This window comes from Aythya fuligula, chromosome 8 (assembly GCF_009819795.1).
Source record: "Aythya fuligula isolate bAytFul2 chromosome 8, bAytFul2.pri, whole genome shotgun sequence".
In the NCBI taxonomy this organism is placed as follows: domain Eukaryota; kingdom Metazoa; phylum Chordata; class Aves; order Anseriformes; family Anatidae; genus Aythya; species Aythya fuligula.
Genome location: NC_045566.1, coordinates 2,012,690 through 2,028,703, shown reverse-complemented (window position 1 = coordinate 2,028,703; position 16,014 = coordinate 2,012,690). Strand labels below are relative to the sequence as shown.

Below are 16,014 nucleotides of genomic sequence, written 5' to 3'. Positions count from 1 at the left end.
CAGCACTTATTTAAAATGCTGGCAGCTAGAGAGAGCTTGGCTGTACTGGGCTCTCCCTAGGGAGGAGGGTGGTGGGACAGACATTTCTTCTGAGAGCAAAGCTTCTGAACGCTTGCCAGAGTCAAATACCCATGGGGCAGGTCCAGGAGGAAGGGTCTGACAGAGAAAAATGTGGTGATGCTCTTGCTTTTCTGATGGAAGAGTCAAAATTTGGGTCAAAGCTAACCCAGGTGGAGTGTCCTCCCCCCTGCCCTGTGGGGCTGAGCTGGTGTGAGCAGGGCTGTAACCCCACGGCCATGCATGTGGCTGGGGAAGGGTTATTTTGGGGTTAGTTTCTGTATTTTTATTGTGATGTGGGGCTTCTGAGGGTAAATGTGATGCTGTGACAGCTGCAGTCATCAGGTCTGTACCAAATCAGTTTTTAGGGCAGGGAAGAGGCTTTTACTGCACCAAATTCCTGAAGACTAATTAGATTAAGCATCAAAATCTCAAACTATAGATACAAGCAGCGTCTGCTACCTAATGCATTCAGCAGTGGCTGTGCTGTAGACTTGGGTACTAAACAAGAACAAGAAGGTGATGGTGGCAGCGGCTGTCTTTTTTGTTTGTTTTTAATGTCAAAAAATCACCAAACTGCTTTGATTTACACAGGTGTTAAGCCTCCTGGCCCTGGCAGGCTGGCTTCTCTGGCACATAGCTCAAATTCTTGATAAAGTGGCAGGGTGGGTTCCTGGGTGGTTGAAGGGTTCTCCAAAACATAGCCATGGCTGAATGCCATCAGCCTTCCTGGAGAAGTTGCAGGGAAGGTAAGCAGAATTAAGTGAGCTTATAATGGCTTTTTGTTATTCTTTTTTCCCTCCCAGAAAGTCCATTTTATAGATTATTTGTTACAAGGCCATTGAAGGAAATTTAAATCTGGGAGTCTATGAATTAGGGTGGTTTGATTAGGGTTTGAGCCATTTGAAGAGAGAGGAGGTAAAAATGTTAATTCTCAGCATGCATTGTTGGCCCAGGGTCCCAATGCAGGGGCCACAGTCCGTGTAAGCACAAAGAGAAAGGAAAGAAGAAATTATGGTGCCTTGAGGTGCAGAGACAATGATCTGCCCTACAAAGCAGTACCAGGTGCTTTGGGAAATGGGAGTACAAAATCTAACAACGGGGACGAGCTCTGCATGCTGTTTATGGTCAGTGATAGTGTGGAAACAATGGTGGTTTCTTTTTTTTTTTTGAGGTAAGATAAAGGGAAAGCTTCAAACATTAATTTTCAAGAAACAAGTGCTTTAATGAACAGAGCAAGTTCGTGTTTGCAATGGAATAACTCTGAAAAAAAACGTTTAGTTCATTGAATTTTAAAGGTATTGCCCAAGATAATAAACTAATTTTCAGGCAATAGCTGTACTTCTTATGGTGCTGCACAGCTTGAGTGTGTTCATGAAGAATTAAGAGTTTAAGGTTTCACCTTAATTGTACATCTAGTTGAGAGAGAGGTGAACAAAGAAATAATGCCTCCATACATTTGGTGCTTGATTACAGCTGCCATAAAAGGCTTCTGCCCAGGAGAGGCTGCAGCCCAGACGGAGGAGCAGACAGCGTTAGAGCCTGGGCAAATCAATTGACATTTGCAAGGTCAGCAGTGGGGAGGGAGTTTGTGTCTCCCAAGTCTTGAGCAAGATGCAGTCCTCTTTATCGCATCGTTAACATCTCCCGCAGTCCTAATGGCACCTGCCAGCCTTACCATTCATACATTATAAAAACGTCTATATTATTTTGTAGCATCATTAGCCACGACTCAATAAGCCTTCGAGGATGCTAATGAATTTTTCTAAGTAGCTGTTTCCCTGGATCTTTTTTTTTCCTCTTATTTTTGAAAGCCATCTGCATTTTTTTTTTTTATATATATATATATATATAGCATTCTTTATGCAGCAGACCTCCAAACAGGAGAAATTGTATGACCATTGACTGGCCCAATTTAAGGGGTGAATTGGGTGAGGAAGGTATATTCCTTTATATGTGCTCTTTGGTTAATCTTGCTGTAGAGCTGGAAAATGAGTGAATAGGTGAATAACCCAATCCCACATAACATGGTCCCCTAATCCCGCCAAGTGCTCTCTTTTTGTAAAACTGGTAATTTCAGGCAAGGAAGGGGCTTTGAAGGCAGTTGACCCATCTCTCTTCTGCACCAGGGAGGCTGTGCTGTCCCCGATCCATGCCTGTGCTGATGCTCTGCAGAGCCCAGGCCTGGAGTGTCAGGGTGCCGTGGGATTTCCTCTGGGAATCCTTGGGAGAAAGATGGCTATGATCCCCCAAACACTGGGACAAATCTGGAAAAGAGGAATTAATGGATTCAACGAAGAAAATCAAGCTTTGTTTCCTGAATAGGACTGCAGTCTGCCTGCTGCAGATGCAATAGCAACATCAGTGTTGGGTAGGAAACACTGAACCCTTTTCCCATAAGAACACTTTTGGAAGGACTTTCACTGCCTAATGCAGATTGTCCTTTGCAACAGCCCCTTGCTGCTCACCTGTGAGAGATGACTCATGGATTCAGGGCACGGTCTCATCGAAGCTGAGCTCAAAGTGCTGGATGGAGGCCACAGAATCAGCTAGCGAGCACTGGTGGCAGTTCAGCATGGGGTTAGGCTGTGCAGGGCATGTGCTGTGCCAGGCTCCCCAGCTCATCACCTCCAGCGTGAGAATGTCCAAATGTTTGTGGTGACATTACCTCGGTGTGTGCTCTTCACCCAAGAGCCTGGTTTTGCCTCTTCACCGGTGGTCTGTTATCTCAGCGAGCAAGATAAAGGAGAATCCATCTTGAACACCTCTCCTCCCCTGAATTTCCCATTTTGTTATTAGAACACAGAAGGAATTACCGTATCCCTGGTGGACTAGGACAGACTCACAGATATCCCTTAAAAACTACCTGTGTTTTTTTTCTTTACTAGGTTGCTGCAAATGGGCAATGTGAGGGAGAGGGACACGTTCCTCCTGATGAGTATCACGATCTACGCATCGCTCTGTACAGAGCGGCGTATTAACAGCCCGCTAACGAATGGGTAGCAGATATACATTTCTAACCTCGAGTTCAAGCTGTTACCGTGAACCACTTATGTCAGGTTAATTCATTTTAGTTTGTTGCTTGCAAATCTGCTTGGATTGTTCTGAGAAAATTCTGGGTCACAGATGCACCCGGTCTGCAGCGTAATAGGAAATTGCGGGCGTTACGTAAACGAGCACGCCTGATGAGGTATGGCTGGACCAGCTGCCCCCTGCCCTGCTGTGTCCAAGAGGAAAGTTTAAGTGAAATGTTGGAAATATTTCAGGTTACGGCCATCCCTACAGAAGGGCTTGTTGATGGTACTGCTTCAGAAGCACCCCTGCTTTATTTTTCTAAGCAGAGTATTTGGTCTCTTACAGGAAGGACACCAAAGGCATGTCTGGATGATACAGATTTTTGGGAGGGGTCTTTATTTTTACCGAAATTAAAGGGAAATGAATGTATTAGGATGAGTCTAGAGGAGGTTGACAAGGATGATCGTGGGATTGGGTCACCTCTGCTGTGAAGAGAGGTGGAGGGAGCCTGGAGGAGGCTTTGGGGGGACCTGATAGGGACCTAGGTGCCTAGAGGGGGCTGCAGGAGAGCTGGGGAGGGCTTCTCTTGAGGTGTGTAGGGTTAGGACTGGAGGTAACGGCGTTAAGCTGAAGGAGGGTGGATTTAGACGAGACACAAGGCAGAAAAATCCTTCACCGTGAGGTGAGGGTGGGCTGGAAGGACGGAGGGGGGTTCCTTGAGCCCTCAGCAGAGCAGGCAGCGCCCACGTCCCTTGGGGCTCCCCTTACAGAAGGGACCCGGAGGAGCCCCAGGAGCACCCCCAGCCCTGCCTCAGCCCCGTGTGGCGCCGCTCGACTCCTTCCGGGCCCGCGGAGGGCGGGCAGGGGGCAGCGGCCGCCCCTATCCCCGTCCCCGTCCCGCCCCGTTCTTCCCTCCCTCCCTCCCTCCCTCCATTCCCTTCCCTCTCCTGCCTCCTCCCCGGGGCCGTTTCTCTTCCGCCCAGCCCACGGCGGCTCCCGGCCCCGGCTCGTCCATGAGCCTGCTCGGGGGGTACCGCAGGAAGCCGGGCGGGGAGGGCTATGAGGCGCTGCAGCTGGTGGAGGGCGGCGGCGGCGGCGGGGCGGGAGAGCCGGGGGCGGGCGGCCGGAGCCCCTCACGGCAGCCGCCTCAGCAACAGCAGCAGCAACAGCAGCAAAGAGGAGCCGATGGCACCATGGACAGCTCCGGTAGGGCCGGGGGACATCGGTGCCGAGTGTGTGTGGGGAACAATGGCACCGTCAGGGGGGAAACAATGGCCCCGCGGGGACAATGGCAGCGCGGACAATGGTAGCGCTTTGTCCTGGCCAGCCGCAGCCTCTCCCCCACACCGCACCGCCACCACCCTCCCTGAGGCTGTGGGGTGGGTGAGGGAGCCCTAAAAGCGGCCGTAGGGTGGGTGAGGGTGGCCTAAAAGCACCCCTGGGTGCTTGGCTTCGCCCTGCTGGTTTGGGGTTATGGGGTGAACAGGGGGGTGTGGGGCTGCACTGTCCCCTAAGGGAGCGGGAGGCTTGGTGTGAGCCTCTAAAAAAGCAGCCCTAAAGGTTGCGGGGTGGTGGTGTTGGGCACGTTGCGTGTGCCGTTGGTTTTATTAAGCAGGGGAGATGGCCAGATGGTCTTTACGGGATGGAGCCGGGTTTGTGTTTGTCTGGGTGGCCGGTGATGGTGAACCCAAGCGCCTGGGGCTCCGCTGAGGGGAGCGGGTTGGGGCTGTGGCTGGGCAGGGTGCCCGGCTCACCCAACGCCCGTCACCACCACGAACTAACAGAGATCAAAATCCATCAGGGAAATGCCCCATATACTCGTGGGGGGACCGAATTTTGTGTCCGTCCGTTGCAGTGGCACGATATTGCAGGGATACCTGCCCTGTGCTGTGGAAGGAAGGCGTGGGCCCCAGGCACTCAGCAAGAGCTCAATTCCTCAATTCATCCCCGGTGTTTTAACGTGGTGTCCTCTTCTGATGACCCGTGTCTGAATCTAGGTGGGGAGAGTCTCACCTTGCATTCTTCTCCCATTTTCTCTGCTGTAATGGGACTAACCTTTCCCTCTTTCCCCTTGCCATTTCAATGTGCTTTCTGGAGTTCTTCTTGGGGCTAGCTTTGTTTATTGTTGTTTTTTTTTTTTAAACTTTTTTACTCCTGGACTTCAGAAATGCATTTTAATTTGCTGCTATGATATCCTTGCTACAGTTGCTTGTAATAATAGTATGCGTCAGTAGTTTCTTACTCACAGTAGGCTGCTGTGTTACAGTTATTTGGATTCTTACATGAGCATCCATGGAGTTGGGTAGGTATTATGGTCAGTTTAATGTCTGTCATTAAAGCAATTATTTGAATGGGTTTCCTAGAACTTGGAGAACCGAGGGCGGCATTCACATCTAGCCAGGTGTGGGAGCACGCCGGAGCTCATGTCAAGCCGTGGCTTTTGTCTCGCGTCAGCTTGCTGTATTATTTGAGCGCTGCTGGTGCAGTCGTTCTGTTCCGTTTCTTCAAGCCGTTCCGCTCCCTGCCGAGCCAAAAAGAGGTGTTCAGGGATAGCCAGACAATGCCTGTGTTTACAGGGTCTGTGCAACACTCAGCCATGCCAGCAATTCAGCTGCAAACTGCAAAGACATCCCAGAGGGGTAACTGTACAAACACCCTCTGTATTTTTCTAGGATGCTCTTCCCTTAAATGCATGGACTTGAGCAAGGGCCGTCTCTGGGGCTTGGAAGATGATGGTGCAGGGGTCTGTGTAAGCTTGAGCTCCCCTCCTCTTGGGCACTTGGTACTCACTGGAAGCTCTTTATGGTCCTCTGCCGAAAGCTTGCAGTCACTGGAACCAGCCACATGCTTGGCAGCAACAAACCTCAGGCCTTGTTGTGGCCCTTGAATTGGGATTATAGAGTTTTTCTTAATACTTTATCTGTTTCATAAGCATTTTTTGGGGGAAAGAGGAGGAGGGGGTCCCTAAATCTTCACATGAAGCTCAGAAGAGCTGTGTCTGGTGTGATGCTCTGCTTTAAATGTGGGGTCAGACTTGTATCTGCCTTGTTCGTTTGTTGTCTGCTGATAAGTGAGCAATTTTTATCAGTTCATAGCAAAGACATTTTTCTTTGCCAAGTATGAAATTATAAAAGCTTAAAGAGCTGTATCCACCCCTCAGGTGTGCTTTTGACTGCTGGTGATTCAGTAATTGAAGCTGCTTGTGAATTGTGGGGCAATTTATCTTTAATGCTGTGTGGAGATGGATAGTTCTGGTGGGGGAAATTAGGTAGCAGTGTGAGAGAGGGACAGGAAAGGAAGGTGGCTGGGTTTTGGCTTACTAGTAGGAAGGAAAAAATACCAACATTTTTATTTATTTTTAATAAGTAGGTAAGGTATTCATATTAAATACTCGGGCCTCCTTCTTCAGCGGTGGTATCAAAGCCTAAATTCACACGATGGGGAGCAGCAGAGGGTGTGCTGGCTGGGAGAAGAGACCCAAGTCCTGGGGATGGAGGGGAATGAGGTGGCTCGGTGACCTGTGATGCTGCCTCGTGGTGGGGTGCAGGAGCCTCTGCCCCGCACAGGGATGTGGCTGATCCCAAAACTGGAATCCCTGAGGGGTCCTGGCCGAAGCAGAACCCGTTGTGTACATCCCCTGCACCTGAACTCCCTTATGCTTCAGGATTTTTTTTTTTTCCTTCTGGTTTTAAATGATGGCTTCACGTGTGGCAGAGCAGCTGCTGCCTGCGTTAGCAAAATGGCTGTTTGCAGCTGAGGAGGGAAATAAATGCTCCCGAGGTCCCAGCCTGCAGACCCAGCCCCACGGGATGGTTAATGCAGGAGGCTGCGAGGGCAGAGCTGGGTGCTCCGGTGGAGTCACTGCTGTGCTTGGGGCAGAGCACCCCGGTGAAGCTGCAGAGCTGGAGAATCAAAGCTCCCTCGCTCCCTTTTCCTCTTACTGCTCATCTGCACTAGGACACAGAAAAATGGCCTGTGCTGTCTGGAAGATGTGTGTCTAGGTTAGTATTAGGTGATTATAGAAGGTAGACTGGTGAGGATTTGTGCTGAAGGCAGAGTGCTGACAATTTGGGGGCAAAATTTTGGTGGATGTAATTAGCTACTACCTGCTCCTGCTGCAGTTACCTGAGCTCACGTGAGCTGAGTGGGGTCCCGTTGGTTTTCATGATTAACTTTTTTCTTTTTTTCTTTTTTTTTTTTTAACCAGTTCACAGAAATCAATCTTAAAGTATCATCTCTTACCTAGGGCACCCTGCTCACAGGCCGTGCAGGTGGAAACTCCTTACACTGCAGCCCCTCACTACCGGGGCTGGGTTTAGCTCAGAGGAATCAAGAGCTGAAACTTTACATGAGGTAGGGCAGCCGTATCCGGGCTGGTATCTGAAGCTCCGTGTGTTATCACCGTGTCTTTGCTTGCTTTAAGCTTTGCTAGGCTCAAACCCTTCAGAATGAGATTAAAATTGCAGTGTAGCTCCCTCGTATCGGGTTATGTTTAAGTTCTGTGATGCCCTGGGTGGGCACTGGAGCTCTGTGCAACTGCAGTGTGTGCCCTGAGTGCTCAACTCCTGATGTAACACCTTTAACAACCCCTACAGAATATGCTTGGTGCCATATAGAAGCACAATCATAGTGCCTAGGTCCATCTTGGTCTCCAATGGGACTGTGTGTTTCTCCTCGCTGCTCGTTCATCCAAAAGCTGCTGGGTTTGGGGATGGAGGGGAAGGGACACAGAGGTAGGCTTGAGCTGGATCTGGTAGGACACAAAACATCACAAGTCCCAAAACAGAATTCCAAGAAAATCATTAAAGTAGTTCTCCTTTTGTCTTCTTAACCTGTGAAGTTTGTGGACGTGCTCAGAAGATGAGAGGCAGGCGGGGAAGAAGCAATTTATTTTGGCTTTTGCTGTGGCATTCAGTAATGCTTTCTTAGCAGCTTGCTGTGTACTGAAAGAGGAGGAGGAGGTTCTAGGAAATGCAGAGAGGGAAAAGTAACAACAAGGATACGTGTTACAAGAGGAGCAAGCTCTTTTTCTGTGCTCTTCTGGGATGTTTATGAACTGCCTAATCTACAAAATGGCTTTTAAACACTCGGAGGCTAGACTGGCTTGTGCCACATACCTCCTCCGGCAGCGTAACTGCAAAATAAAACGTTTTAAATAAATTGCGAGTGTTCAAGTCGAGATTTCTTTAGCTGTTTTACGCTTGCAAACCTAGTCTCTTGTATGCTGGTGATTACTTTTCACTGAGTCAGGAGAGAGACGTCTCCATGTCACTGGCACGGAGACAAAGGCTGGCGCTGACAATGTTGTCTTGTCTTCTTTCCTAGCTGCATTTTCCAGCAGGGAGGCTCAGTTTAATAACTCCTTTGTTTGTGTGGTGTGTTTTGGATACTTGAATGGTTTGGTGTTGGCAATAGCTTTTTTTTCCCTTTTTTTTCCCTTTTTTTTCCCTTTTTTTTAATTGGTAGGGAGGCGAGGCAGAGAGAATGTCAATCACCTTTAAAGACCACTGTCACGGTTTGTGCCAAAATTTCAGCATTCCAGCCTCAAATGCATTTTGTTCACTGTCATCTCACTTTCATAACTAAGGGAAAAAACGTAACAAATTAAACAAACTTGGCACAGTACTGAGGGGGGATATTTCTCCTCTCTCAACACTTCTAAACGATGAAACAAAAAAAAAAACAAACCTCTCACTGTTGAAATCTTACATGTTGCTTAGTTAATGGTGCGAGCAGCATCCTTAATAATTTTCCAAGCAACAGCAGAGAGATCTTAATTCTTAAAATTTCCATGAAGTTTACATTTATGCAGTCTCAAATGAACCTTCAAATAATAAGCCTTGGGCTCCTACAACGTTAGCTTTAGAAGTTTATCTCAGGAGGATGCAAACGGAAGCTCCCGAGCCTCCCTGCCCTGTGCTGCCCAGGGCTCTGAGTGCTTCCCGGCAGTGGCCCTGTCCCAGCCCACCCACAAAAACCAAGCACAGAAAGGGATGTGAGCTCTCGTGGGAGGAGGAATGCAGCTTTTCATCCCAGCCCCAGGAGGGAGGCACCACTGGACGTGTCACCCAACATCTGCAGAAATGCACAGGTATTTATGCACGTATTTGTGCATTTCACACACTTGTGGTGTGAGCCCAGACCTGGTCCTGTTGGAAACATCTCCTTTAGGAGCTTCGCAGTCTTTAGGACCTTAAAGCCCACCCAGCCCCAACCTCTGCCATGGGCAGGGACCCCTCCTAGCAGCCCAGGCTGCCCAAACCCCATCCAGCCTGGCCTTGGGCACTGCCAGGGATGGGGCAGCTCCTCTGGGCAGCCTCGGTGTCTCATCACCTTCATAGTAAATAATCTTTTTCTCACATCTAAACTAAATCTACCGTCTTTTAATTTAAAGCTGTTAAGCGTCCTTCCTCCCAAGGTCTGGGCTATGTGAGCTCCTTGTAACCTTACAGCAAAGGAGGACTGCTCATAGTTTTCTGGGGTGAGAAAGGCAGAACAAGGCAAGGTGGCTTTTCTGACAGAGAAAGACTTCTTGACAAAGCTGCCAAGAAGTTCTTGAGCAACTCCGAGCCGTGAGGTGGTTTCTCGATGACATGCCAGCTACGTCAGGTTTAAGGTCTGGGTGCAGTGCCAGGTAACCACAGGAAAGCTGCGGTAAATAAAGAAACAAAGCAAAATTAACACAAAATGACAACAAAACCCAAGTATGCCCTCAGTTGAATGAATTATTTAAGATGTCTCAAGGCTGGGCTGGATGGGGCCTTGGGCAACCTGGTCTCGTGGGAGGTGTCCCCGTCTGTGGCAGGGGGCTGGAATTAGCTGATCTTTAAGGTCCCTTCCAACCCAAGCCGTTCTGTATTTGTTTGTGCCCCGTGTTTCTGAGCTGGCTGTGCTCTCAGGGAGCTCACGTGGGCCTGGTTGCCATAATGTCTTTTTTTCGGGGGGCTACACTTGCTAAAGCAACCTGCTGCCGTGTGCCTCCGGTCTGTATTGTAAACCCCGGGGAAGAGCAAAGGCCCTGTGTGGGTTTGGGCTGGACGAGCGACGACGGGACCAAACGGCACGGCTGTGTGGTGCTGCCATGCTGCAGCTCTGCTCCACACGGGTGTTGCCGTGTGGTTTTTTTTGCAGAATAACCTTTTGGTTGCAGCTCTCTCTGCTCTCGGCCTGGTGGGAAAGCCAGCGCGAGCAGGAATCTGGGGCAGCGCAGGAGGAGGGGACGGACGAGCCTGGTAGCAAAAAAAAAAATTAGCAAAAGCATCGGTCTTCGGGGCCTCTGTGAGCCTGAGGAGCTCGCCCATTAATTTCAGAAGCAGCAGTGCTCTCCTTTCCACTGCTGCTTTGGGTGCCTCTGTCGCTGCCGCTTTCTCCCCAGCCTTTTCTAGTCCCTTTGCAACCCACGCAGCTCCTTTGAAAAAGGCGATGTAATCCTGCCACGTGGGCTCTCCCTGGCCTGGCAGAGGGTGTGGGTGAATGGAATAGCAGGGATGTTTCGGAGGCTTTGCTTAAATTTCACAAAGCTCAGTCCCCCCCCCCGAGGAGGGCTGTGTGCTGGGAGGGATGGTGAAGGAGGCTCGGGCTCAGGGCTCGCAGGCTGCGCTCCTTAAAAACGTATCTGACAAGCAAAGCACTCCGTTTTAAACACTATTGATTATCACTGGATGCAGAGGAGCTGCCTGCCCAGATAACTTCATTTAGAAATATTTGCCACCCGCCCCCTTGAAACGGGAGCTTAAACTCTTCCCGTAATGCCTGCATTGATTTGCAGTCCCTGAGAGGCGACGTGCTGAGCCTGGAGGATGCCTCAGCGTGGGGATGGGAGGACCTGGGGGTGCCGTGGGTACCCAGGGATGTGCTTGGGGTGGTTTCTCTGCCCCTGCTCTTCTGCAGACACACACCCCCATAAAAAATCATTTTATGATTTTTTTTGTAGGAGATGCTTTAATTACATGATGGCAGGGGTGCATGTACCAGGGCTGCTGCCCTCCCCTGTGGGGGCTCTTGTGTGATCCAGAGGGGAAGCTCATAAATACGATGGGGCTGCTGTAGCCTGGGCCTGTGTCTCTTAATGCTGGTTTGAAATCCTGGCCTGCCTTACGCAGGCTTTGCTGGGAGAGGAATGTGAGCTGAGGCTGCTCCTCGGCACGGCTGCCTGGGGGCACGGCAGGGCAGAAGCACAAATAGCATCATTTTTTGATGGGTGCTCCTTAAAAAAAAAAAAAAAGAAAGAAAGAAAAAAAAGAAACAATTCGGGTGTTGTTGCTGAAGCCACAACAACAGCAGCTCGACTTCTTTCAGATGGGATCCTTTAAAAGGGCCCTTTCTGTAAAGCCAGGGGTGGGTGCCCGCCACCGCGGCTCTTGCTCCCTGTTCACACTGTGCCCTGGTCACCACGTGGGGCAGAGACAGGGAGAAAGGCTGAAAACTTCTAAAAATCTGGAATTGGGACGTGAATGCAGCAGTTATGAGCGTTTTCTCAGCATAGTGTCAGGCTCGGGTACCATAGGAGCAGAATGCAGAGCAGCACGTTTTGCTCCCTGACTACCCCCGTGCAGGGCTTGGGCTTGAGGGAGAGCTGAAATCTTCCCTAGCTGGGTTCTCTTTAACTGATCTGTCTCTCCCATGCTTGACTTCAATTGTGGAAAAGTGACACCTGCAGTGACATCAATTTACAGGAGCTGGAGCCACTTCACTGTGTGTAATGCACTCGTACAGGGGTGTGTGCACGGGGAGGGGAGGGGAAACGAGCCGTGTCCCCCTGCCAGGGACCGAGCTGCACACAGCGGAGGGAAATTGCAGCAGGTTGTGCTGAGGAAGGTGCCCACTGGTTTTTGAGGGGGTGGCAGATGAAAGCTCGAATGCTTTCCTAGGGAAGGTCCATGGTGAGGAGACACAGACCAAGATGAACCTGCTGCCTTTCCCATGGTTTCAAGCCTGCTTTTGCCCTCTCAGGCAAAAAGGGTTTTCCGACCCTCAGTAAGTAACACACAGAACGCAGCACTCAGCTGCCTGCTCTCCCATTTCCAGATGTCTTGTTTTCACCTCCCCACTCTCAAGCAAATATTGCTTCATCAGCGTAAACGTTCAAACGGGCAGAGTCTGAAATGCCACTTACACGTCAGCTCGCTTCCCCCTTGATTCCTGGTGGAGCTGGAAGCCGTGACCTGTGGTTCATGGGTCTGTGGGGTCTGGTGCTCAGGGTCCCCTAGAGAGACAAGGGCCCTAAGGTGCAAATCTTGCAGGAAAAGCTTCCAAAACGGGCATTGCTCACTTGCCCCGAGCAAGGAGAAAGCTGAAGTGCTTTAATTAAAACACCAGTGCTCTCCAGCTCCCATCCTACACCGCACAAGGCTGGTGCTGTGCAGAGGCTCCTTCGGTTGTGATCTGCCCAGCTGTGCAGGAATCCCACCCTTGGGCTGCTGACGGACACACGTTATGGCAGGAACACCACCGAATGATGGGCTTGAGTTCTGTAAGAGGGCACAGGAGGCTGCTGCTCCATTTGGTGGCTGCTGGGGGCTGATCCTGAGCACCGAATTGTCCCTTCTTTGGGGAGGTGTTAGCTCAGAGCAAGGAGCTTCAGCTGTAAGAAAACCAAGCTTGGCTTGTCATCAGGATGATTGAAGCTTCTTGCTTCCACGCTGCTCCATCGGCTCAGAGTGCTTCAGTGTGATCATCGTTGCCATCCCCTAACAGAGGTAGTCCAGAAGACCCATCCTACGTGATGTCTCAGGCACGCTTTGCAGCACTAAAATCCTGACATTATAAGTGCCTTGGCCAGGAAATGAAAAGGCTGTAGTTAGCAAGCGATCCCCCTGAAACCTGTGCTACAAATACAGGTCAGAAGCGTGTCTCTGAGGCGCACCGAGTCGCGGGGAATATCCAGGAACTGGGTTAATACCGGGTTCTTGCTGTGTGAGGAGCAAGCTGCATCTCAAACAGAAACTAATTCTCCCTAACAAGGCTTCTGGACAGCAGCTCTAACGCGTGGCCTGAGCTAGCTGAACTGCTGCGTGATGGCACGCTGAGAGCTGGGACGTGCTATTCTGCCACTGCCCAAACCAGCAGTGATCACCCCAAAACCCGAGCCCCTTCCCTCCAGGCTGCGAGGGAGCCCCGGCGAGCTCGTCCCTTCAGACCTAGCGAGCGGCCTTGGTAGCCCAGCCTTGGGTCTGGAGGCAAGCAAGGGCAACCACGTCCCATCTCGTTTGCAGCCCTGAAGCCCTCTCTGTTAGAGGGGCCATCTCTGGGCGTGCTGCAGGGACGTGCAGTGGCAGCGGTAGGTGACACCCAGAGCTGCGGGTGTCCTTCGGAGAGGTCTGCAGCAGCTCTAAAGGTCTGCATTTACAAGAGGGACTTAGCACAGAAATGTTTTATTCAGCAAAAACTGCAGGAGCAGGCTGGTTTTCTTTTTCTTTTTTTCTTTTTTTTTTTTTTTTCCTTTTTAATCAGATTTTTCAGCTGTTCTCATGGGTTTCTGTGTACGTCGTCAGCTCCGTGTGCTAATGCATTAACGTTTTCTGCTCTGCTGCTGGGACTCACCACCCCTTTATTCACCTTTATGCTTTGTAGGAGATGCTGCCTGTTAGAGGAGCCTTCAAATGTATTTGTTTTGCTCCTCTGCGGCTGTGTCGTGCTGTAACAGAGCCATGGCCTTTGTCAGCACGGGGCGTGCTGCTCCGATCCAGTGGCTAAAAGATGCCTGAGCAAATTAGTGCACCTGGGATAGAAGTGAGTGATTTATGCTGTAAGCTTCCTCAGCGGCTTCCCGATAGCTAGGTAATGCTTGCATTTCTTGTTCAGCGGTCCTTTTGGTCTCTCTGTTCTAGTGCACATAGTAAACTTGGAATTAATTGCTAGGGTTTTCTTTTAGAAGTGGAGTGAAATTCTCTCCCTGTCTCATTTCCCAAAGATTCTTGTTTTTCCGTGTTCCTGAAGCCTTTCTGTTGCTCACAGAGCACTTCCAAGAATAAAATGTGTTCAATACCCACTGGCTCTGATCCCTTTGCTCCCCCTTTCCTCACTCCAAGTTACCATCTTTCTCCCTTCCTTTCTTTAAAAAGCTGACCTGCAGATCTACACATGCCTTTTGAACTTCGCTTCTCTATCCCTGACCCTCCTAAAAGAGTAATGTGGAAACGAAGTATTTGAAGAAAGATCAAACACCGATTCCCTATTTGGAAGCCAATGAGCTACTTCCTTTTTTATTTTATTTTTTTATTTTTTATTCATATTTGAAGTAGACACTTCAAAGTGGTTTGGAAAGGAAATGTTCCTGTGCCCTGAAAGGTATCTCCTCTTCTGAATCAGCAGAGTATTGTCCATCTCTTCACAAGCACGATGCAGAGGAGCTGTGGCCTCTGATGTTACCAGTTTTGCACGTAGGTCACGTGCACGTGGGCTGTGGCTGCATCACAGTGCATTAAGCACTCTTTGGGCACAGGGGAATAAATAGCATCACTTTACCAGTGGAGTCTCCAGCTTAACAATATATATTACATTTATTGATAGCTGACGCCGGGTTTCAAAGAGTGAATAACGTTTAAGTGGGTTTGCATCTAGGTCTTCTGGCTAATCTGACATAATAATGAGGTAGCAAATGTTTAATTAGAGTACTGTGGCTGAAGTTTGTTAAGTCAAGATAGTCGAGTCCCAGTAAACAAAAAGCAATTTATGTAGTCAAGAGTCTATCTTATAGCAAACAAAATATGATTTTACTGGTTTGTCTCTAACAAAATTCTGCAATAAAACAAAACCATGTTTACCCAAGTCTGCATTCAATTTATTATATTTTTCTGAGAATGACTTATGCTATTAACACAGCAGTGGTATAATAAGAAAAACTGCAACGAATTGGGTTTTGGTTAGGAGAGTGGAATAGTTATTTTAGTATAATTGCAAAATACAAACGCTTGAGGTGGAACGCCACATCACAGTCCATCAAAATAACATGTAAATGGCTTTTGCTCTACGTTAGTCTCCTCTCGACTTTGCAGCTTCATGATGTTTCAAGCTGTGAGGAAAAAGCATACCAAGGAGGTGAGCCCTGCTCTGCTTTCTCCTTGTCTGGACTCTTAAATGACTCTTAAATCAGCAGATCAGCTCCACACTGAAGAGCTGGCCTTGCTTTGGGTTGGGTTGAGAGGCAAGGGAGCTTGGCTGGTGGTTGTCCATGCTGTACTGGTACCATGCAGTCAACCTACAAACAATGCTGAGGGTCGCTGACGCTTTCTGTGCCTAGAACATGATTTTGCAGAGATGAGAAATTGCATTTCTTTCAAAAGCAAAACTACTTTGGGCCTACACTCGACTTGTGGTGGTGCACGTGAATACGTTTGGTCTGAGTAGAGCAATGGGTTCGTTGGCTCTGTGGATTTGTTCCAAATAAGTGACGTTGGGTTTGCTTTCGTTGTATTTGAAGGTGCCTCATCACCAGACATGGAGTCCAGCTATGGGGGAGGCTTGCTGGACATGGTGAAAGGAGGAGCGGGGAGGCTGTTCAGCAATTTGAAGGATAACCTGAAGGATACCCTGAAAGATACATCTTCAAAGGTCATGCAATCTGTTGCCAGGTATGGTAGAGCTGGAGCTGGCTAGTGCAGGCAGTGTCACTAGCTTCTGGTCTGACTTGCCATCTTAACTAGCATAATAAATGAACGCCAACGTTCAGGAATCTGGAAAAGGCCTCCCTGGTGAAAGTGGGGCACGTAGTTTCTGATTCCTGTGACCCTTGTGGGGTCCTGCCACTCGGCTGCTGCATGACTGTTTTGTCACTGGAAGTTGGCTCATGTTACTTAATGTTCAGTGAGACTCTTCTTGCTGATAAAACTGTTCCCTTTGCTAAAACCACTTCCTGAGCTGAAGAAAGAACTGAAGAGCCTTTGCTTTGGTCACCTCTGCTCGTGATGGCCCTTGTGCTTGGCACTCCACCTGCCTCTGAGG

General features: G+C 49.4%; 1 protein-coding gene across 2 annotated transcripts in view; it reads left to right on the top strand.

The window, feature by feature from the left end:
* DNAJC6 (DnaJ heat shock protein family (Hsp40) member C6) overlaps window positions 1-16,014 on the top strand; it is a 43,574-nt gene that overhangs the window by 4,965 nt on the left and 22,595 nt on the right. Inside the window, exons 1-2 of one of the 2 annotated variants that reach the window (XM_032191951.1) lie at window positions 4,086-4,278; window positions 15,494-15,644. In XM_032191951.1, coding sequence (XP_032047842.1) covers window positions 4,086-4,278; window positions 15,494-15,644 — 344 coding nt within the window. Of the gene's footprint in view, window positions 1-4,085; window positions 4,279-15,493; window positions 15,645-16,014 lie in introns of those variants that run through there. The other variant, XM_032191952.1, reaches the window with a different exon arrangement.